The sequence below is a fragment of the Netta rufina genome (genome assembly GCF_964035555.1).
Source record: "Netta rufina genome assembly, chromosome: 1".
NCBI classification, from domain to species: domain Eukaryota; kingdom Metazoa; phylum Chordata; class Aves; order Anseriformes; family Anatidae; genus Netta; species Netta rufina.
The window spans coordinates 169,360,850-169,380,317 of record NC_140123.1 but is presented as its reverse complement, the minus strand read 5'-3'; the positions used below and the strand labels follow the sequence as shown (position 1 = coordinate 169,380,317).

At 38.4% G+C, this 19,468-nt stretch overlaps 1 protein-coding gene across 1 annotated transcript in view; it reads left to right on the top strand.

The window, feature by feature from the left end:
* FRS2 (fibroblast growth factor receptor substrate 2) overlaps nucleotides 1–13,927 on the top strand; it is a 47,605-nt gene extending 33,678 nt beyond the window's left edge. The window contains exons 3-7 of the mRNA XM_084287550.1: nucleotides 1,505–1,596; nucleotides 3,402–3,588; nucleotides 6,660–6,818; nucleotides 7,747–7,910; nucleotides 10,232–13,927. Coding sequence (XP_084143676.1) covers nucleotides 1,531–1,596; nucleotides 3,402–3,588; nucleotides 6,660–6,818; nucleotides 7,747–7,910; nucleotides 10,232–11,182 — 1,527 coding nt within the window. The 5' untranslated portion in view covers nucleotides 1,505–1,530 and the 3' untranslated portion in view covers nucleotides 11,183–13,927. The remainder of the gene's footprint in view (nucleotides 1–1,504; nucleotides 1,597–3,401; nucleotides 3,589–6,659; nucleotides 6,819–7,746; nucleotides 7,911–10,231) is intronic.
* The last annotated feature ends 5,541 nt before the right edge of the window (nucleotides 13,928–19,468 follow it).

Genomic DNA, 19,468 nt, shown 5'->3' with positions numbered 1-19,468 from the left:
TACACTATGGCCAGGAATGACATCAGAGAATCCATTGAGTTTTGACAACGTCAGGCTGTCTGCCTCTTTGTTACTGGATTAATCTAAGCCACGTTGTCAGCCTTTCTGTTAAGTTCTTCATTTCACCTCTGCAGGGTTTTGGTGGCCACTGACAGACGTCTGCAGTCTCTAGGGTAGCAATATCGCTTTTGCGTGGCCTGTCTGGTCCAGCATAGTTAGCTGAACTTCACGGTATGCCTTGCACCTTATTTTTCAGCAGGCTGAAGTGCGAAGTGGATACTACTGTTGCACTCTAACACAAATGCCTGGCTAGAAAGTGAGGCCCAGTTTTCCGAAGATGCAGTCTGATTTTCCCATTCTGTCAGAAGAAGTTCTGCCCTGCTTCTGCTTGACTCCAAATGCCATACCTGTTGTTGCTTACTAGCTCTCTTCCAAGATTTTGACCCACTTTTCATTTGTGTAGTGGAAATTTGAGTTCTTATCCAATATACAGCTTGTGCAAATGGATAAGTTTCCTTTTATCTGACCTTCTTAAGAGTTTAAGATTGATCTGTAGTGAGGTGGTAGGAGAAGAAAGTTGTGAGGCTTGGTTCTGTAACACTTTTATCTTATTGCTCTGTGAAAGCTTTACCATACATACATTATTTTTTTCAGTTAAAATACCAAGAATATAAAATATTTTTTTTTCTTAATTTAGCCATGGAGTTAGTTGAGTTATTATGTTGTTTTTAACAAGTAAGTAAGCTGCATAACATAATTTAATCCAAAGGTAACATGATACGAATTTTAAGTTAGTTTCAAAATATTTGTGTTGATCATGGAGCGTTGTTTCCCTTGCCTTTCGTTAGTTGTATGTCCTTTGCTACATGGGAAGTGCTTCAGACTGTGAGCACAGAAGCTGAGCAGAGGGCTGCCTCCAGGCCCCGCGTGCCTCCACCCCCTATTGAACGTGGGCGCTGGAGCTGCCCAAAGCAGGGCAGCTTTTCAGGATTGCCCTGCGGGCTCTTTGTGTTGCCTCTGCCTGGTAACCTGCAGCCCTGGGCTGGGACGGGAGTCAGCCAGGGCTGTGCTCAGCAGCAGGCTGGAGAGTGCTCGTTTAGGTGGAGCTGGGATCCAGGTAGTGCCTTCCATAAAGACCTTGGTTTAGGAGAGAGAATTGCAACCAATGCATTTGTTCTTTTCCTTTCTTTTTTTATTTCCCTCAAATGCTACTACAGGAACTAAGGTGAGAGGCTCAATCAAGTTCAGTGGGTCTGTTTGGTAGTGACATCGAGTGGAATTGTTGGTAGGTCTTCCAGGGCTTTGTGCAGTCACTTCTCAATGCCAAATTTAACACAGCTCTTAGATATTATTTTTTATTATTTCTGACTGCAAAATTAATCATGAAAATTTGTAATCCAGGCAGAAATTTGAATTGTGTTGTTGTGTTGATGATGCTCTATTTTTACTTCAACTAAGTGATCACCGTGTTTGGTTGTGATTTGCTTTTTTCTTTTTAATTTAGAGATCACATGGTCTTCTAAAGAAGTCATGGGTAGCTGTTGTAGCTGTCCAGATAAAGAAACTGTCCCAGATAACCATCGAAACAAGTTTAAGGTAAGCACCTGGTGTGGTATGCTGTGAACTATTTTGTTGTTTTCTTGCGGGGTAAGTCTGTGATGGAAAATACTTAAACGAAAATAGGGAGAGAATTACCCAACGGTTAAACCATTACAGACCTGCAGGTGTCTGGCTGCAGGTTTCTCTTTTTTTTCCCCTTGAGACTCCTTTCTTACTGGCAGTGACAGGAATTCTTTAGGCTGGGTTTTGTCATGACAGTTTCGATCTTCAGGTGGGAGAAGCAGCCCCATGATTTTGGTCTGTCCCAGTTTCAGCTGGGGGCCCAATTAAATGCTGTTACCTCTGGGAGGTTTGGGACCATATGAGGGGGTCACAGGCATAATGGAAGACCTGCTGGAGAGCTGTGGCTATGAACCTGGAGGTGGGGTCAGCAATGGAAGACGTTAGGACCGCTGATTTTAGTTGAGGATCACTGTTGATTATATCATTTTGGAGAACTTTTTTTCCTTCACTTGAATAAACTTCATTTTTATACGTGCTTCTGTCCCTTATACCCCTGGAATTTATAAGCTTGTGAACACTTGTTCCTGTGCTTAACGTGAAGCTGCTGAAGTCAGTGCCTTTAAGTAAACATACCTTTGCGTAGTCGCGCAGCTCAGCTCTGCTTCTGTGCTCCAAACTGTCTCCGTGAGCTGGCAAAGGAATGCAACGCTTCCATAGTGAAAAATGATTCATGCACTGCCTGAGGGCAACCCTGAAATGAGCTTGAAAACCATGGGAAATTCTGGAAATATTTAATATTATCAGTACAAAGAGCTGAAGGATAAAATATTTTTGTGTTCTTGCTTTTGATGCGTTTGACTTAGCTTTTTGCAGCTAGTTCCTCCTTTTCTCCTCGTAGCATCTCTCTATTGTTCGTGTGGGTCTCTGATTGAGCAGCAGGGGGGAGAAGATGAAAGAATGTAGTTTGCAAAATGAAGACATTTGGCATAGGCTTCAGTGGCAGATGAAACTATTCTTAATTCTTTTTAAATGACTAGTTTTCAAGTTGAAAACGGCTCTTTAAGGAGTAACATTAATTGATACCATAGGGAAGCTCTTTTTGTAGACTTTTTATTGAGTAAGAAGGAATCCCACTGAAAGCAGCGTTGTGAGATAAAACGCATCTGGGGGAAAATACATGTCAGGATTCCTTAAGGGATGCAGAAGACCTCCAACTGGTGTAAAGGCAGAAGGAATAAGAGTGTAAGCTTTATATGCATCATGTTTTCACACAAGATAACCACAGGGTATTTGAATTATTTGTTGACATTAAAAAGGCAGGAAAAAAAAAATCCAGACCAGTCTGGCAATTCAGCACAGTGCAAGGCCCTACAGGTATGTGAAGGTAGCTTTATCTTAGAGCCCCGTCTCCTTTTTCATTCCTTTTCCCAACTGTAAGTGGGGTTATATGACAAAGCAAATAATCTTTTTTGAAACAGTGCTCTGAACGATTTCATTATCTGAGGTATGCCTTATCTATGTGGAAATACTAGAATATGTACATACAGTCAGTTTTAAAAAATCATTAAACTTACAAATCTCTTATTTTAAATATCACCACGGATTTTGCAATGATGTTATTTAGTCTCACTCACTGCTGTTAAATATGTATTAATTTAATTCTGGGCTGGAGGAGCAAAGGAACTGGTTTGGTGAGGTTTTTTTAAACTTTTACCTCAAGGATCATAACACCTATGATGGAGCAGATGGGAGTGCATTAGTGAAACATTAAGATCACAGTAGTAGTACTGGTGCTCAAAAGAATGCTTACCTGATGCTGTTGAACTTCCTTTTTGCAGGTTATTAACGTGGATGATGATGGTAATGAGCTGGGTTCTGGCATAATGGAACTTACAGATACAGAACTAATTTTGTACACCCGCAAAAGGGACTCTGTAAAATGGCACTACCTCTGTCTCCGTCGCTATGGCTATGACTCAAATCTTTTCTCTTTTGAAAGTGGTCGAAGGTGTCAAACTGGACAAGGTATGTGGAATTTTTGTACACAAAGATGTTTAGAAAGTAATTTGATGTTGGGAGATTTGTTTATTAATTTATTTAATGTGTACTTCCTTGACCTTTGGCAAGGGTTATAAAAGATGTAGTTTTATATATGAATGCAGGTTCTGGAAAAAAGTAAGTTGGATGTTCTTATGGCAAAAAGAGGGTTTGAGTTGCTTATAGATTTTGATCTAGAGTATTCTGTGGCTGTATGCGTTGATAGTTCTGGTCAACTCAGAGAGTGGTTTTGACAGGGAAATTCTGCCATCTCAGAGGTTGATTTGACTTTCAAGGAAGGGTGGTGAAACCTGGAACTATGGGGGAATCTTCTCAGAATTCAGAGTTTTCACTATTTTTACGTCCGTACCCACTTGTGGTCTTCACTAACACACTTGTTTCATTCTCTTCCTGAAACAAACACCGCCAATTTATTTCAAGGACATCATTCTCAAATTTTTACAAATTTTTATATTCAGAATGCAGATCCAGCTATGCTTACTTTCTGTGTGGCTTTAATCAGAAAGACAGCTACCTTTCCAGTTGCCAGGTCATCCCTGGCTTTGGCTAAGAGGCTTTTCAATCTCTATTCACCACAGCAGTCCCCAGTGGTGCAACAACTTGTGCTGGTTGAGCTCTGCGCCTCATTTTCCATCTTCCTGTCATGATGCAGCTCTATGTACTTGAAATTCTTATGTATTGGTATGTTGTGAAATTCAGTTGCATTTTTATTTTCTTACAGATTTTTAGCATTTACTTTTCTTTTTTTTTTATAAATAACAATATTTGCAATTACAAAATATTTTTTAACTTCACTGTAAAAAATCAGGAACATGAAAGAACTTGATCATAAACAAATTTGGTCAATCTTCATTGTCCAAGCAGAGGTAAGGGCAGGTAGTTATTTTACAAGAAGAATTAAGAAAGCATTCTTGATTCAGCTGCTAATAAGAAATAGAGATGTTTTCAAATGTTAGTCTACTGCATATTAAACTAAATTTTCTGACTTCTAAGGAGAAAATCATGATCTTTTGTTTTGAAAAAAAAACACACTTTGATTTTTGCAGGTTTAATTTACTGTTTCTTTTAAATGTGTAAAATAAATAATAATAAAATTCAATTGAAAAGACAATTTTGAAGGTTCTTTTCCACAGCCAAGATTTCCCACTGACTCTAATTGACTTCCCACCTCCCTCCTAATTTCCTTTTTTTTTTTTAAAATAGAGAAGATTAAGCAGACTGTGTGAGCAGCAACCCTTTCTTCCCTCTTTTGTTTCTTGCCTTCCTTACGTAATATTAAATACTGTGAATATTGAGAAAAAAGAAATTGGCAAAAAATGTTCTCTCTGCTGCCATTTTGCAATGGAGCATTGTTCCTGAGACTTACAGTAGTATTTGTGGGCACAGTTGCAAAACTTCATCTTCAGCTGGTGAGACGACCAAGAAGTTTTTCATTTGAGAATATCCTGAATAATGCCCTACAACTGATTGAATTAATCAGTATTCTTGTTTGTAGTTTTCCACTTAATCTCAGATGTTATATATTGATATATTGTCAGAATGCACTGGTGGTAAAACACAGAGTTTGTGTGACGTATTGAAATCCTTGAAGATATGTTTTGGGAGCACAGCTAATAGATAATTCAGGATAGAAAAATTAGAGGAATTACTGTTTCCGTGCTATATACAGCACAGATTATATTGTATTTATTACAATTGTATTTAATAAAAAATCAAGGTTCCACAAAGTTACTTTTGCTTGCACTTTTAGTGCCAATTCAGCTTGCCTCGTATTTTAAAGAATTAGCAATTTGGAAGCACTTTTTTTAAAGAGAGGGGACACAGGCAGCTAGGAGTTGTTTTTTTTTTTTTTTTTTTTTTTTAAATAAAAGTTTAAAGATTTAAGGATCCAGTGTGAGTTTCTGGAAATACAGGAAAAATTAAATATAGGCTATTGTACTTGAGCTGGATTATTGGTTAGGTAAAAGTAGTAGAAGCAGCTCTACAGCTGCTGTGTTGCAAGCATGAAGCTTGCACCAGCCGAATATCAGTTGTTGATCATCATTCCTCTCAGCATCATTCCTCATTTGTTGTTCCCAGCTAGGTTTTGTGAGCTTCTGCCATGCGGAGTGTTTCTGATAATTCTGATCTTTCTCAGTTCTGTGTCCATAAATAAAGTGATGATAGTAATTGCCAGCATATTGACATAATTGCACTTACAGAAATAGCATTGTAGGTAGGTAGTTTTTAGTAAAGAGTGTAATTTTAAGACTGTGATACTCATTTTAAAAAACGAGCACCTGCACCCAAGTTTAACAAGCATGTCAACTTTAACTTCATGCTTTCAATGGAAGAATAATCCAAAGCTGCGACTTTGCTTGTGAGGGTAAGTTGGGGCGCTCCCTGCTGTTTAAAAGCAAAGTGGCACAATACACACTCCAAATACACGGTATTGCTGCTAACTTTGTGCTCTGTGTCTATCCTTTAGCCTAAGACAATTGGTTTGTTACTGTCTGTTTCACACAGTTTGTCTTACTAGCTTTTTATTTTAATCTTCTTAAAAAAAAACAAAAAACTTCTGTGCAATGTTTGAATCCTTCTTTCCTGTTGTGCTGGTATCTTATTCTTATGGCACTTTAACAGAAATCTGGCTTAAGAAATGTAACCTTGTAGCACCACAGTAATTTCATTTAGTGTATTATTTTTAATTTAACAGGTACCCTTTTTATCCGCTTAGACAAAAACGCAACTTGCTATTTGTGTGTTGTTTTTTTTTTTTATTCCTCATTTAGCACTCAGAACTTACTTTTGGTTTTAACTGAACCAGTTTTCTGTTCCAATTTAACTTCTGGTGCATGGGAAAATTATTCTATCAGATAAACACTTGAAAGGGTCTCGCTGTATTTATATGTGTTCTCTACAGTAAAGATTTCTTAACTTTTTTGCTTCTTCAACAGGTATTTGTTATGTGGATTCCAGTTTTATTACCTGAAAGCTATATGTATTGTAAGGCATATTTCTTACAAAGGATTTTGATTTTTTTTCTTGTGTATTTATAGGAATCTTTGCCTTTAAATGTGCCCGTGCAGAAGAGCTATTTAATATGTTGCAAGAGATAATGCAGAATAATAGCATAAATGTGGTAGAAGAACCAGTAGTAGAAAGGAATAACCATCAAACTGAGTTGGAAGCTCCAAGAACCCCTCGAACGCCTACCAGTAAGTATGGTTATACTGTCAAATGACAAACCTGAATTTAATATGGTGCTTAGCTTTAAAATAGGCTTTTTTTTTTTTTTTTTAAATTACTTAAAGATTTAATGCAAATTAAATGCTATTTTCAGCTAGGAGGTTAATTACCAGCAATGAATTCTTTTGAGGTGCTTGCTGAGGATTCGCTTTCCAGAATCTCAAGTCCTGGGAGCAAAATGTTTGTAGACAAGTTCTTCAGCTTTAAGGAGTAAGCTTTGGGAACTTAGTTTTTGCACAAGAGCACTGTTTAACCATATACTTAATTCAGTTTTTTTATTATACATCACCATATTTTACTTTTAGCATTTCTGAGAAATTTTAATTTTAGGCAGTGCTCCAACCTTTTTGTTAGGAAAAAGGTAATGGTAACATCACATCTACAGGGGACTTGAAATCTTTTGCTGTGGGTATGGATGGATAGAGTGAAGTCTTATCAAAACTGCTGGGAGATTTTAGGTAATCCCAGGCAGATACCAAGACATCTGACACTAGAAATTGCATATTGCTGATGAGTTCAGAGAAACAAAAGCTTAAATAAAGAAGTCATCATCTGTCCATTCCCCCCTCCCCACCCCCCTTTTTAAAGGGGTATTTGTTGTTAATGGTAGCAAAAGGAGCTGGACAGGGAGTTTATTGAGAAAGCTGTGGTTATACACCTAGACTTCAGTGGTTACTTTCAGACGTGTTTCCCAGTAAATACTGGGATGCTCTACTTGGCAATTTGCTTTCCCTAACCCCCATACCTCCCCCAGCAAAATTGTCTTGTGAATATTTAAACTGTTTTATATATTTTGACTTCTTGTGAAAATTGAAGATAAATACATAAAACATACTACTCATATACAGTAAAATGTTCAATTTTAATATGGTTTTGCTTATTTTCTACTCGAATCAGCTCCTGGGTTCAATGCACAAAGTTTACCTAATGGCTATCCCAGATACCCATCCTTTGGAGATGCTTCATCACATCCTTCCAGCAGGCATCCTTCTGTCGGAAGTGCACGCCTCCCCTCTGTCGGTGAAGAATCAACACATCCTCTACTTGTAGCAGAGGAACAAGTGGGTATATTCTCCCCCACGCACCCCCCAATTCAGGCTCAACTTCAGTTCAGGGTTTTTCACTGTGAATTCCGTAGCCTTGTGTTTTCATTTTTGAGTTTTTCAGAGTTAGGTATAATGTATTTCTACCACACCTGAGCTACTACTTAGAAAAAGTACTTGTTTTGACTCTTTATGATGCTTGGTAGGACAGATCACTGAGGAAGCGTAACTACTTAAAATTTTTGTACTTACTATGTCTTTATTTGTATGTAAATATATTTCCCTATGCTCTTTTCAAAAGTTTCAGAAGCTAATTTTAAACACCTAAGTTGGACTTTACAATGAGAGATCTTGGTCAAAAACTTATTTACGTGCAAGTCTTCTATTTGGCAAATCATACTAAAATGAGGTTAAAAGCAACCTCTACAGTTCTCTAGGTCTGCTTGTGAAGTTAGAGGAGAGACTGCACAGAGCCTTGTTTGTCGTGCTTTGAATAGTACAAGCAAGGCGATCCTGCAGCGTCTCTGAGCCGTGTTCCTGCATTTGACCACCTTTATTCTGAAAGCATTTTTCCCTAATATGTGATCACTTTTTTTCCTGTTACAGCTGGTGTCTATTGCCCCTTATCCTTCTGGTGAACATCTCCAGAAAGGGTCTGGCTCTATCTTCTCTTTAACTGTCTAAAAGTAGTTGAAAGTGACTATTAAATTGCTTCTTAATCTTCTCTTACGACTGAAGAGAGTTGTCTCTCTCAGCTTCTCCTTGTATATCGCTTGTTCCAGCCCCTCTGGACTCACTCCCGTACGATGATGATTTTCCTGTACTCGGAGCCCATTACTCCAGATTCAGTATCAGCAGTACTGAATTGAGGATAATTACCACTTTCCTTAACCTACTGCCTGTGCTTTTACTGACACAAACCAGTTGGCATTTGGTATTCCTTGCTGCAAAGGCCCACTGCTGGCTCACCTTCAACCTGGATCCCTGGTGCTCTTCTGCAAGGCTGTTTTCAAGTCAGTTGGTGCCCAGCCTGTACTGTCAGTGTTATTCCGTGCCTGGCTCTGGGCTTTAAGGTTGCATTGCTGAGCTCCATGAGGCTTACGTGAGGTCAGTTCTCCAGGCTGCTGAGATCCTCCTCAGCGGGAATCCCTACCAATCTGGGAAAACCTGAAAACTTTCTGAAGGTGTGTTCTATCTCATCCTTCCTGTTGCTGATGAAAACGTTAGTCAAATTTAGTAAAATGTAATCTGGCTTCAGAAGATTGTTATGTGTGATGAGAAACAGCGTTGAAAACCAGAGAAGGTAACAAAAACAGAGATCAGTGTAGAATCTTTTGGGAAGGCATTTGGTAGAAGCCAGCACAGAAGAGTCCAGATGTTGTTGCTGGAGTTACTGCAGACTAAATCAGTTTAAAGAACCAGCGAGGAGTCAAGTAAGCTGTAAATAGCACTGCAGTTTGTAGAGCTTGAAGTTGTGAAGACTGGATGAGTTCTGCTGTCAAATACTCTGCTATTTGGGTGTGCAGACAGAGTGTAAATGTGGAGATGGCATTCTTTACTGCAGCCTTTCCCTTTCAGCCTCATGTTGATCCACTGTGGGAACTTGGAGGGATAAACCAGTGGTGTATCCCTCCCTGCCTTGGTGGCATCTGGTGTTAATGGCTTATTTTTAATCCCGAGTGCCACAGGTCACGTGGAAGTGTATGTTTTTGTTTAGCTTCTGGTGTTAGAAGACTGTTGGTTCCTGAAGACAGAATGAATTGTTCTTCCAGCAGAGCCAACCTCTCTTCTCAGTGGTTGAGTGGTACACAGAAGGCGTGGTCCTGATTTTAAACGGGCAATAAATTTCCTTTGTCTTTGTAACTTCCATGCTGCAAATTAAGCCAAAGCAAATCTGGAACTGTTGGTTGTTTTCACGGTAAGGGAGATCAAAGCAGAACTCTGCCTCACTGATTTCTCCAAGTGAGCTAATGAACTGAGTTTAAGAAACCAGAGCGGAGTTTGAATAGAACCTGGAAAGCAGCAACTAGAGCACAACTGAGATGAAAGATCAAATCAAAACAATCATTAATTTGAAATGTAAATGTTACTATTTTGTCTGTCTCGAATACCTCTAATTTTATTTAAAGTAACATTGACAAAACCAACAACAAAACCAAAAAAGAAAGTTGAGCACAGCTCAGTGAAATGTGAGAAAGAGGAGCTTTGCTCCAAAAGAGTTGCCATCGTGATATTTGGTTCTCAGGTATTTTGATCAGAAAAGGGGGGAGTTGGGAAGGAATGAAATTAAGAAATGAAAATGTGCAACTAGAATTTGAATTTTTTTTTCTTCCTTTCAGGTGCACACTTACGTCAACACTACTGGGGTACAAGAGGAGAGAAAAAATCGATCAAGTGTGCATGCGCCACTGGAATCGAAGCTTTCAAACACTGAAACAACGAAAGTGAAAGAAGATCAGATTTGTACTGATGACAGAGATGCTCAGGTTCTCCTGGAGCCTGAAGGAGTCAAGTTTGTGTTAGGACCAACACCTGTTCAAAGGCAGTTAATGGAAAGAGAGAAACTGGAGCAACTTGGGAGAGACCAAGTTAGCGGCAGCAGCACAAACAACACTGAATGGGACACTGGATACGACAGTGATGAACGTAGAGAAACGCCATCTGGTAACAAATTGGTGTACGAAAATATAAATAGGCTATCAATCCCTAGTGCCTCAGGGGTCAGAAGAGGTCGTTTGACATCAACCAGTACCTCAGATACCCAGAACATTAACAACTCTGCTCAGAGGAGAACTGCGCTGTTGAACTATGAGAACTTGCCATCCTTGCCTCCTGTTTGGGAAGCCCGCAAGCTGAGTAGAGATGAAGATGACAGTTTAGGACCAAAGACCCCATCTTTGAATGGCTACCACAATAACCTAGATCCAATGCATAATTATGTCAATACGGAGAATGTAACAGTACCAGCAAGTGCTCATAAAATAGAATTTACGCGACGTCGGGACTGTACCCCCACAGTCTTTAACTTTGACATTAGGCGTCCAAGTTTAGAACACAGGCAGCTCAACTATATACAGGTTGACTTGGAAGGTGGTAGTGACTCCGACAACCCTCAGACTCCAAAAACCCCCACCACTCCACTTCCGCAAACTCCAACCAGGCGCACAGAGCTGTATGCTGTGATAGACATTGAACGAACTGCTGCTATGTCAAGCTTGCAAAAAGCACTGCCCCGAGATGATGGTACTTCTAGGAAAACTAGACATAACAGTACTGACCTGCCTATGTGAGCCTGGGAAGCATTAAATCATTTGCACCTTTTGTGAAGTTTATAAAATTGAAGATGCAAGTACTTTGCATTTCTTAACACTAACGCCTTTTATAGACTAATAGAACTTTTTCTGCATATTTCATGTACTTGTCTAACTAAAGGGAATTAATGTAGAGCAAGTATTCATTTAGGTAACACTATTTCATTCTACAGTAGTAGTAATTACTGCATAGCAGCATCACCACCTTTCACAGTGCCTCTTTAAATTGATTAGAGTCTGAGTGACATGCCAGTTTTGAATTTATAAATATTCTGGTCTGGTGCCTATAGTCATTAATGGCATTTATAACAGTTTTTAAAGCCTCTTGATATGTGTGTTTGTTAGCAGGTAAACCTAATCTTTCAAGATACATATCTGCATTCATTCCTCATTGATGTGGCTCCTGAAATGTATGTAATTCATTAATTCACTCAGTTTGATGTACACCAGATATATTGGTTCATCTCAAGGGATATAAGCACCACACTTTTCTGTCGTTTTTCTTTTTTTTTCAAAGACCACGTGGGTAAGAAGGCATCTAATTCCCGATAGTTTTAAGTTGTGTGATGTTTAAGAGGTCACATCGAAGTTTGTTGATCAACATTATGAACACATCTAATCCCAGCCTTAAGCTACTTCAGCTAGAAGAGAATTCCAAGTGGCATATCAAGTTCCCTGTGAAATCAGACAGAATTTTAATCTCATTAGGGTGTTTTTTTTTTTGTGAAGGAATTCACAGGTTGGCTATACGAATTAAGGCTCTTTTGTCATTTCTTAGTTCAGTGTGCCTTCCTTTCTTTGCATTTGTGCTTCTTTTTATCTGTTCCGTAACGTCTTAAGAGTCAAAATTTTGTACATAGCTTTAATTATTGTTCAGGGTTGTGTATGTGTTTGTCTTACTCTCTGCGTTTGACAAAGAAAGACTCTTGAAGGTCAAATGTTTGTCTTTGTCCAGTGTTCTACTTTTTTTATGCCTGACGGAAATATCCCAGCTCTCCAGCAGCATGCATTATTGCACAACTGGAAAGGTTTATTATGCAGTCATTGTCTTCCTCTAAAGCATCAGACACAGGTTACACGGGAGGCAGGGTACTGGACTTGATAGTTCTTCATAGAAAATTGCACATTCTAGCAATGTGCATCCATAGTTGATAGTGTACTTTAATTTAGAAAGAGATGTAGTAAATTATCTGAAGGTAGTATTATCTATGAACATACTTCTTTTGCAGTTGGTGAACTTGGTTACAATAATAGCTGCTCAGTGTTACAGGTACATCCAGGTAGAATGTCGTTTGAGTACGCCAGATGCACCCTTAGCAGAACTTTTTTCTTTTTTTTTTATACTCTGAATAATTTTAGAATTCTGGCAGTATTGCAGGTGCACCTTGGTACTGGCAGCAGAAGAGATTACTCTTGAGCCTGTGATTGCAAAGGAACTGACACTTGTGAACTGGTGCGATGTAAAAATAACCCTTGAACTGTGTGAGGAAAAACATGCAAGAAAAGCCATCTGAAGATCTGGAAAAGAAATAAGGGTCTTCATGCAATATTTAAATTTAAGTTTTATTAAATATATATATATATTTTCAGGTTTTTAAATTGGAGTGTATCCCTGTTCCTTTGTTAACGTTTTCTCTGTGCTTCTCTCAATTTAGTAGCGGCAGCAGTGGTAGCACCTGAAGTCCGTGTTTCTTGCCACATGATTAAGGGATATCAGGCAGCCTTTTAACTCTGAAAAACTTTACAGACTGTATGGTACTGAAATACCAGATGCACAAAGAACAGAATGTACAGAAGTAAGAGATGGGAGTTGTTGAGACCATTACGAGGAACTTAAATGAGACAAATAATAATAACTCATTAATGATCTCACTGTCAACCTATGCATACTCATGTGATAGACTTGTTGACTTGTGGGGAGAACTTGGTACTCAAGGAGGTAAAGGCTACCGTGTAGGTAGAGATCTTTACAGGTCTGCAGTGTTAATGCTCCTTCACATCTTTGCCATTGCTTCGCCTTATGCCGAGGAAGTCTTGTACTGAAGAGAAATTACCAGGTGTTGCAAAATATTTACCAGCTGATGATACTGGTGTGATTCTTGTTCTTAGTTTAAGAACATGAATTCAAGTTCACTTAAACATGCGAGCCAGCCTAATGCTTCAACATGTGTTTTGAGGTAAACGTGTTTGATCTAGCTAGCTGCCTAGAAATATTTGGTCCTCATCTGTATCGTACAGGTGTCTCATGAATACTGGTTAACTGAACCCTTAAAACATTCCTGTGAGGCAGGGAGATAATAGTCTTAATTGATAAATAGAGAAACAGAGGATAGATCTTAAGTGGCTCACCAGAATTAAAGGAAACATATCCCCCTTTAGTTCTGGTGCACTGTCCCATACATGTATCCTGAATAGTCTCAGATACTCAGATGGTCTGAGTAAATTTTTTCTTTTTTTATGTTGCAAGTTTCACGATACATCATTTCGGCCCTTTTCTTAGCTGTGGCCCCCAGAATTCAGAACATCTTGAGGTTTCATCTTCCATGATTTCTGAATGCATAGTCTTGGCATTTTTATTAATATTCTAAATGAAATATGCACCAAGCAGAATTAAGCAAAAACCTTCTGTAGCCTTAATTGTATTAACCAATCTGGTACCATATTTTCTAGGACTTTTTTTTTTTTTTAAACCCTCTGTTACTCTACAGACGGGATAATGCTTTCTTGTTGCAAACACACTGGTTAGTCCCTGTTACCTGCACTGCTCATCTTTAGCATTCTTTTTTATTTCTTTATGTTATGCCCCTTGAAGTAGATGTAGTTGCAATGCACTTTACCCTTTGAGACTTGGTAAATATTTTTTCAGTTCAGTCTCTTTAAAGGTTGTGATTTTAGATTTAGCTTCTGTAATCTACAGTTCAGTTTTCAGCTGAAATCTCACTACAGTATTTGATCATGTTTGTATTTTGGACCCACAGGTGTACAGACTGAGAAACAAATACGTAACAAATTTCTTTAGTAACTGGGATGTGTTAAGTTTCCATACACTAGCTCCTGCAAAAATGGCAACATCGTCTTCAGGTCTGCCGTTCATCCATAGCATGCAATTGGCTGCTACAAGCATATTGGACAAAGAAAAGCCTTTAGTTATAGATATTCCTTCAGTGCAATGATTTGTGAAAGACATACATTGGACTCTTATCTTTTTAAGAAGGAAATTGAATTGATAAAAAAAACAAACAAAAAAAAAAACACAAAACGTAGCAGTGACCAAAAGTAGGCAATAAATATTGTGCTGGAAATACATTTGGTGAGAATGTAATCCATTGGTTATATCACAAGAATATTTTTTCTCAAATTGATATGAAGGGGCAGTCTGATTTTAATTTTGTGGTCTTTGTCAGTGACTCTAGAAAACAATATAAAAACGGTCATTCTGAAACCTTTAGCTCTAATTGTAACATTTTTCCCCTGATAAGTAAGTTTTGCATATGGTAAGTGGTAAGTGTAATGGTGTGCTTTGAAGCACTACTCCTATTAAAGTCTACAAAATTTTTGTAGAAATATTTTTTCTGCATATTTATTCTAAAAAGAGCCACAGAAAGGTCTAAGCTATAGAAAGTCCAAAACGATGTCAAAACAGGGCTGCTCTTTTGCAGGTGACAGGCCAGCAGTTGTTTTTGCTGGATTTTTGACAGTGTATTGGCTCAGAATCTGTTTTATGTATAGCCACTTCATGCTGAGGCAGAATCGCAATATTGCAGACTGTCTCCACTGTTGGGGACTTTAAAATGCAATTTCTGATTAACTTCAGTTACTACTTTGAGCATATAATATGAGCTGTATCTGATTTGGACCTCTATTTCTAAGCAGTATTCTCTTTGTGTAAGGTGGGATCAATGGTGAAAATCCAATTTTTGCACTGTACTAATTTATTTAGTGGCTACAAATAAGATAAAGCTGGTTTAGTAGGATCTAATACTGGACTCAGATCTGAAATTTTCCTGTAACCCCCAAGAAGCCAAAAGAAATTTGGTCCCACAATTTGACAGATAGAATTAGGTGTTTTTAGAATTTAATCATAAGATCTTTTCCCATCTTTTCTGTGAGGTAGCAATTCAGGCATTTATATTTGACAGTATTTACTCAATATAAGTCTAAGTTCATTTACAATATCTTTATTTTAAATTCATAAACACTCCAGAAAAGAAAAAAAAATCAAAACACAACAAGTAACAAAACCACCACCAACAAAATCCAGAAGAAATTCCACCACAAAAGACTGCGTTAAGATGGAGTCAGGGTTGCTGATGTCCTTCTTGCATAGCATATATTGAAAAGATGGGAAGTCATGAGCTAATGTCCTTTCACAATCTTTAGAAATTGCTTCCTCTTTTGGACAAGATAAGTGAATAAGAAAAAAATCTTCGCAGCTGTAACTCTGACCATGTGTACATTATATCTTGTAATATTGTGCTGTAAGGTATGTGACTAAAGCTGTCAGGTGTCTTATGAGGTTATTATCCTAATGTGGTGTTTACTCCAGATTAACGCAGTATTTTGTTTGGAACTGTGTAGGTGTACAGATAGAATATGAGATACAAAGTTACCTTTAAAGTTGATGAAACAAGTGTTGGACATTTCTCTATTTTTATATATCACAAAGGGCATTTTGAAAAATTTCTTGCAGTCTTAGTAATTATTTAGTGTGGTAATATACATATATTGTGACAATGTTTTCTGATATATCCATAACTTTGGTGTAATTCTATTTTATGTAGCAAATATCTGTATATACAAAGGAGATTATGTAAAAATATGATTCAGAAATAGGCTCGAGCCCTTTGGAACAGGGACCGTCTTCCTCTGTGTCTGCAAAGTCCTTACTTAATGCCTTGGGGTCCCAGCCACAGCTTGTGCCTGAGACCCGTGGTGACTGAACTGTCAAGAGATGAGCGTGGAGGAGCAGCTCCTCTGCTCTCCACAAGAAGCCTTAGCACGAAGGTGCCATGAAGCTCACCTTGCCGCTCGCTGACGCTGGGGCTGTGCCATACGTGGTTATTCCCAACCACCTGCCAACAACCCAGACCCCGGAGTCGGTGTGTCCTGTGCTCCCGTCCTTCCCTTTGGCAGTAGGAAAGGAAGTCTGAGGTAGGAGCTTTGATGTCACCAGGGAATCTTCCTTGCGAGTGTTTGGGCCTCATGCAGCACCCTTTGAAGCCACACGAGTGGTTCGTATTGGCTTCGAGGGCCCCTGGATGTGTTCCTACAAGATCAAGTTCTGCTGACATAACAGCTCTGTTACACCTGAGGACCTGGTTGGTCAAGTTCTTCAGGAATGGTCTAAAAATACTGTAAAAATATAAATATATTTAATTACGTGTACTGAAAAAAAAAATCCTATTTGTTGTGGTCAGAGTTCAGATTACTATGTGAATTTTGATTTCTTAGTCATACTTGCATATATATTGCTTTAACTATTATGTATGAAAGAGGAAGTGATTCTAAAGTGTGTGAAAGATCAGGATTACACCTGTATTTTTTAATGTTTGTGTTATTTAGGAATGGATGTCAGCAAATTTAACTCCATATTAATGCAGTTTTTTTGCATTAGAATACGTGTGTATATCATACACCCACATTTTATATATAATATATTATATATTTGGTACTAACTTTGTATTTTCCCTGAAATTTGCCAAATCCCGAACACAAATGTTCTCACTTGTAAGACTTTGGTACTTAATAACTGAATGTATACGAAATGCTCTGGTATGAACGAAAGTAGTGTTGTACGTACGGTATCCCTCACCCATGCAGATGTCTTTCAACCAGCAGGCGCGTTGCCTTTTTCGCGAGTTACATCTCATTCCACTGCTGCATCACTTTACGTCTCCTGAAAAATTGTCTGTGTTTTAACGAAACTGCAGACCTGCCCTTACAGTACAGCTGACTACACTTCTAGCAGGAAAGCTGGCTGGTAGGAGTAAGAATACAATAGTCACCAGTGTGCCACAATTGCATTTTTTTAAATGCAGAAATACACATTTCTACAAAGGCCAAAATCTTATGTTGTATGTTCCTTTCTTGTCATTACATTGTATGATATTGTAAGATTATTGTATGTCCTAATTTGCATTATAAAATGTTTTTTCCTACTTTAAAGGCATAAATATAGCAACTTTGTATAAAGGTAGCTTTCTAGATTTTTATTTCTTTTATATAAAAAAGTCTAAACAGTGGGAGTATCATTGCCAAATTGTTTATAAAATTTCAATTAATTTGCCCTGTTCAATGGATTTGTTTTTACAGACATTCCGTATTTCTTTTATGAAAAAGTTATATTATACTATGCAGAAAGAGTGTATTTTTATGCCATTCCACGTTAATCTTAAAAAATAACTTGTTTTAAGCTGTCATGATTGAGAGAGCTTATCAAATGTGCATTTTTAAAAGATGTGTTATGTATTATGACAACGTTTCCCCCTTTACCAGTGCCAACTTCATTTGGAAAGAAAAACAAGTTGTAGCATGGCAATAAACTATTGATTTTACATTGACAATATGTGTGGATTACTTTAATGCTTACCAGCGTTAGTGTTCCTGTATTGCATTGCATTAGTAAAACCTTTTTTTGCTTTGCTTTATCATTGCTTCAGGTAGTTACCTAAGTTTTTCCCTATTTATTCCATATGAATTTTAGTAGTGGAAAGAAAAAAATATATATATATAATCTGGAGTTTGTAATTTTTTTTTTCTCCAAGCTTTTGTTTCATTTCTTCTCGAGTTGTATTGCATCATTCTCATGTCCGTAGGACTGGATTTGATATCGTAGTAATAGTAGTAGTGCTGCTATTAACTACTACCTAGTGAATCACATGGTGGGAAGTTGAATGTACTCCTTCCTCAGCTATTAAATGACTAAGATTTCACGAAGCCTAACTGTAGTTTGTCAGCATAATACTGATGAATTCAGGAGGAATTCCTAAGAATTAGTAATTCATAGGAATTTGTAAGAAAAATACAAGGTTGAAGTCTTATCCAGATAGCATTTTCACTTTTCTCTGGAGACTATAGCACATGGTGATTTATCAAAATTCAGTACTTCTCTCTTTCCTAAATCACTGTTTTAAGGCATAATTTCAATAGGGATATTTCTAGCCAACAAATTAATAACCCCCCGGAAATTTTAGGAGATGTTTTGTTTACAGAATCTCTTAAGAAATGTTTCTCCAGCCATGCCTTTGTAAAAGGCTTTGTTCTCTTAACCCAAGAAGCAATTACAGATACTACAACTCCAGTCACCAGCACAAAGACTTGCTCAGGATATTTTAAAGTATCGGAGCCAGCAGAGGAATACCAGTGGGAATTAATTCCTGAGGAACTTGTCATACAAACCATTTATTATTATTATTAGTAGTAGTAGTAGTATGACCAGGTAACAGATTATTTGTGAGTGGAGAAACCAAGAGGACCAGGCTCGGATGTGATCATGCACATCTGCTGTACCAGACATGTACATTGTACCCAGAGCATTGGCAGTGGATTTTTTATGTCTTTTGATGTTAAAACAAGATTTTATTGAGTGGAATAGTGCAGGGCCGTCTCCCAGGTCTAACTCTGCTCCCTTTTGAGGAGTTCAGTTTCAGTTTTGGGCCCCTTGCTACAAGAAGGACATGGAGGCGCTCAAGTGAGTCCAGAGAAAGGCGATGAAGCTGGTGAGGGGTCTGGAGAGCAAGGTTTATGAGGAGCGGCTGAGGGAGCTGGGCTTGTTCAGCCTGGAGAAAAGGAGGCTCAGGGGCGACCTTATTGCTCTCTGCGGGTACCTTAAAGGAGGCTGTAGCGAGGTGGGGGTTGGTCTGTTCTCCCACGTGCCTGGTGACAGGATGAGGGGGAATGGGCTTAAGTTGCGCCAGGGGAGGTTTAGGTTGGATATTAGGAAGAACTTCTTTACTGAGAGGGTTGTGAGGCATTGGAATGGGCTGCCCAGGGAAGTGGTGGAGTCACCATCCCTGGAGGTCTTTAAAAGACGTTTAGATGTAGAGTTTAGGGATATGGTTTAGTGGAGGACTGGTTAGTGTTAGGTCAGAGGTTGGACTTGGTGATCTCGAGGTCTCTTCCAACCTAGATGATTCTGTGATTGTCATGTGGGTGATGCCATGGCACAAGTCCGGGAGGGGCTGTGAAGCTCACAGGACGCCAGAAGCGGAATTTAACTTTTTTGGTACTTAATTTAATTTGAATTTAAAGTTTTTGCCTTGTTCA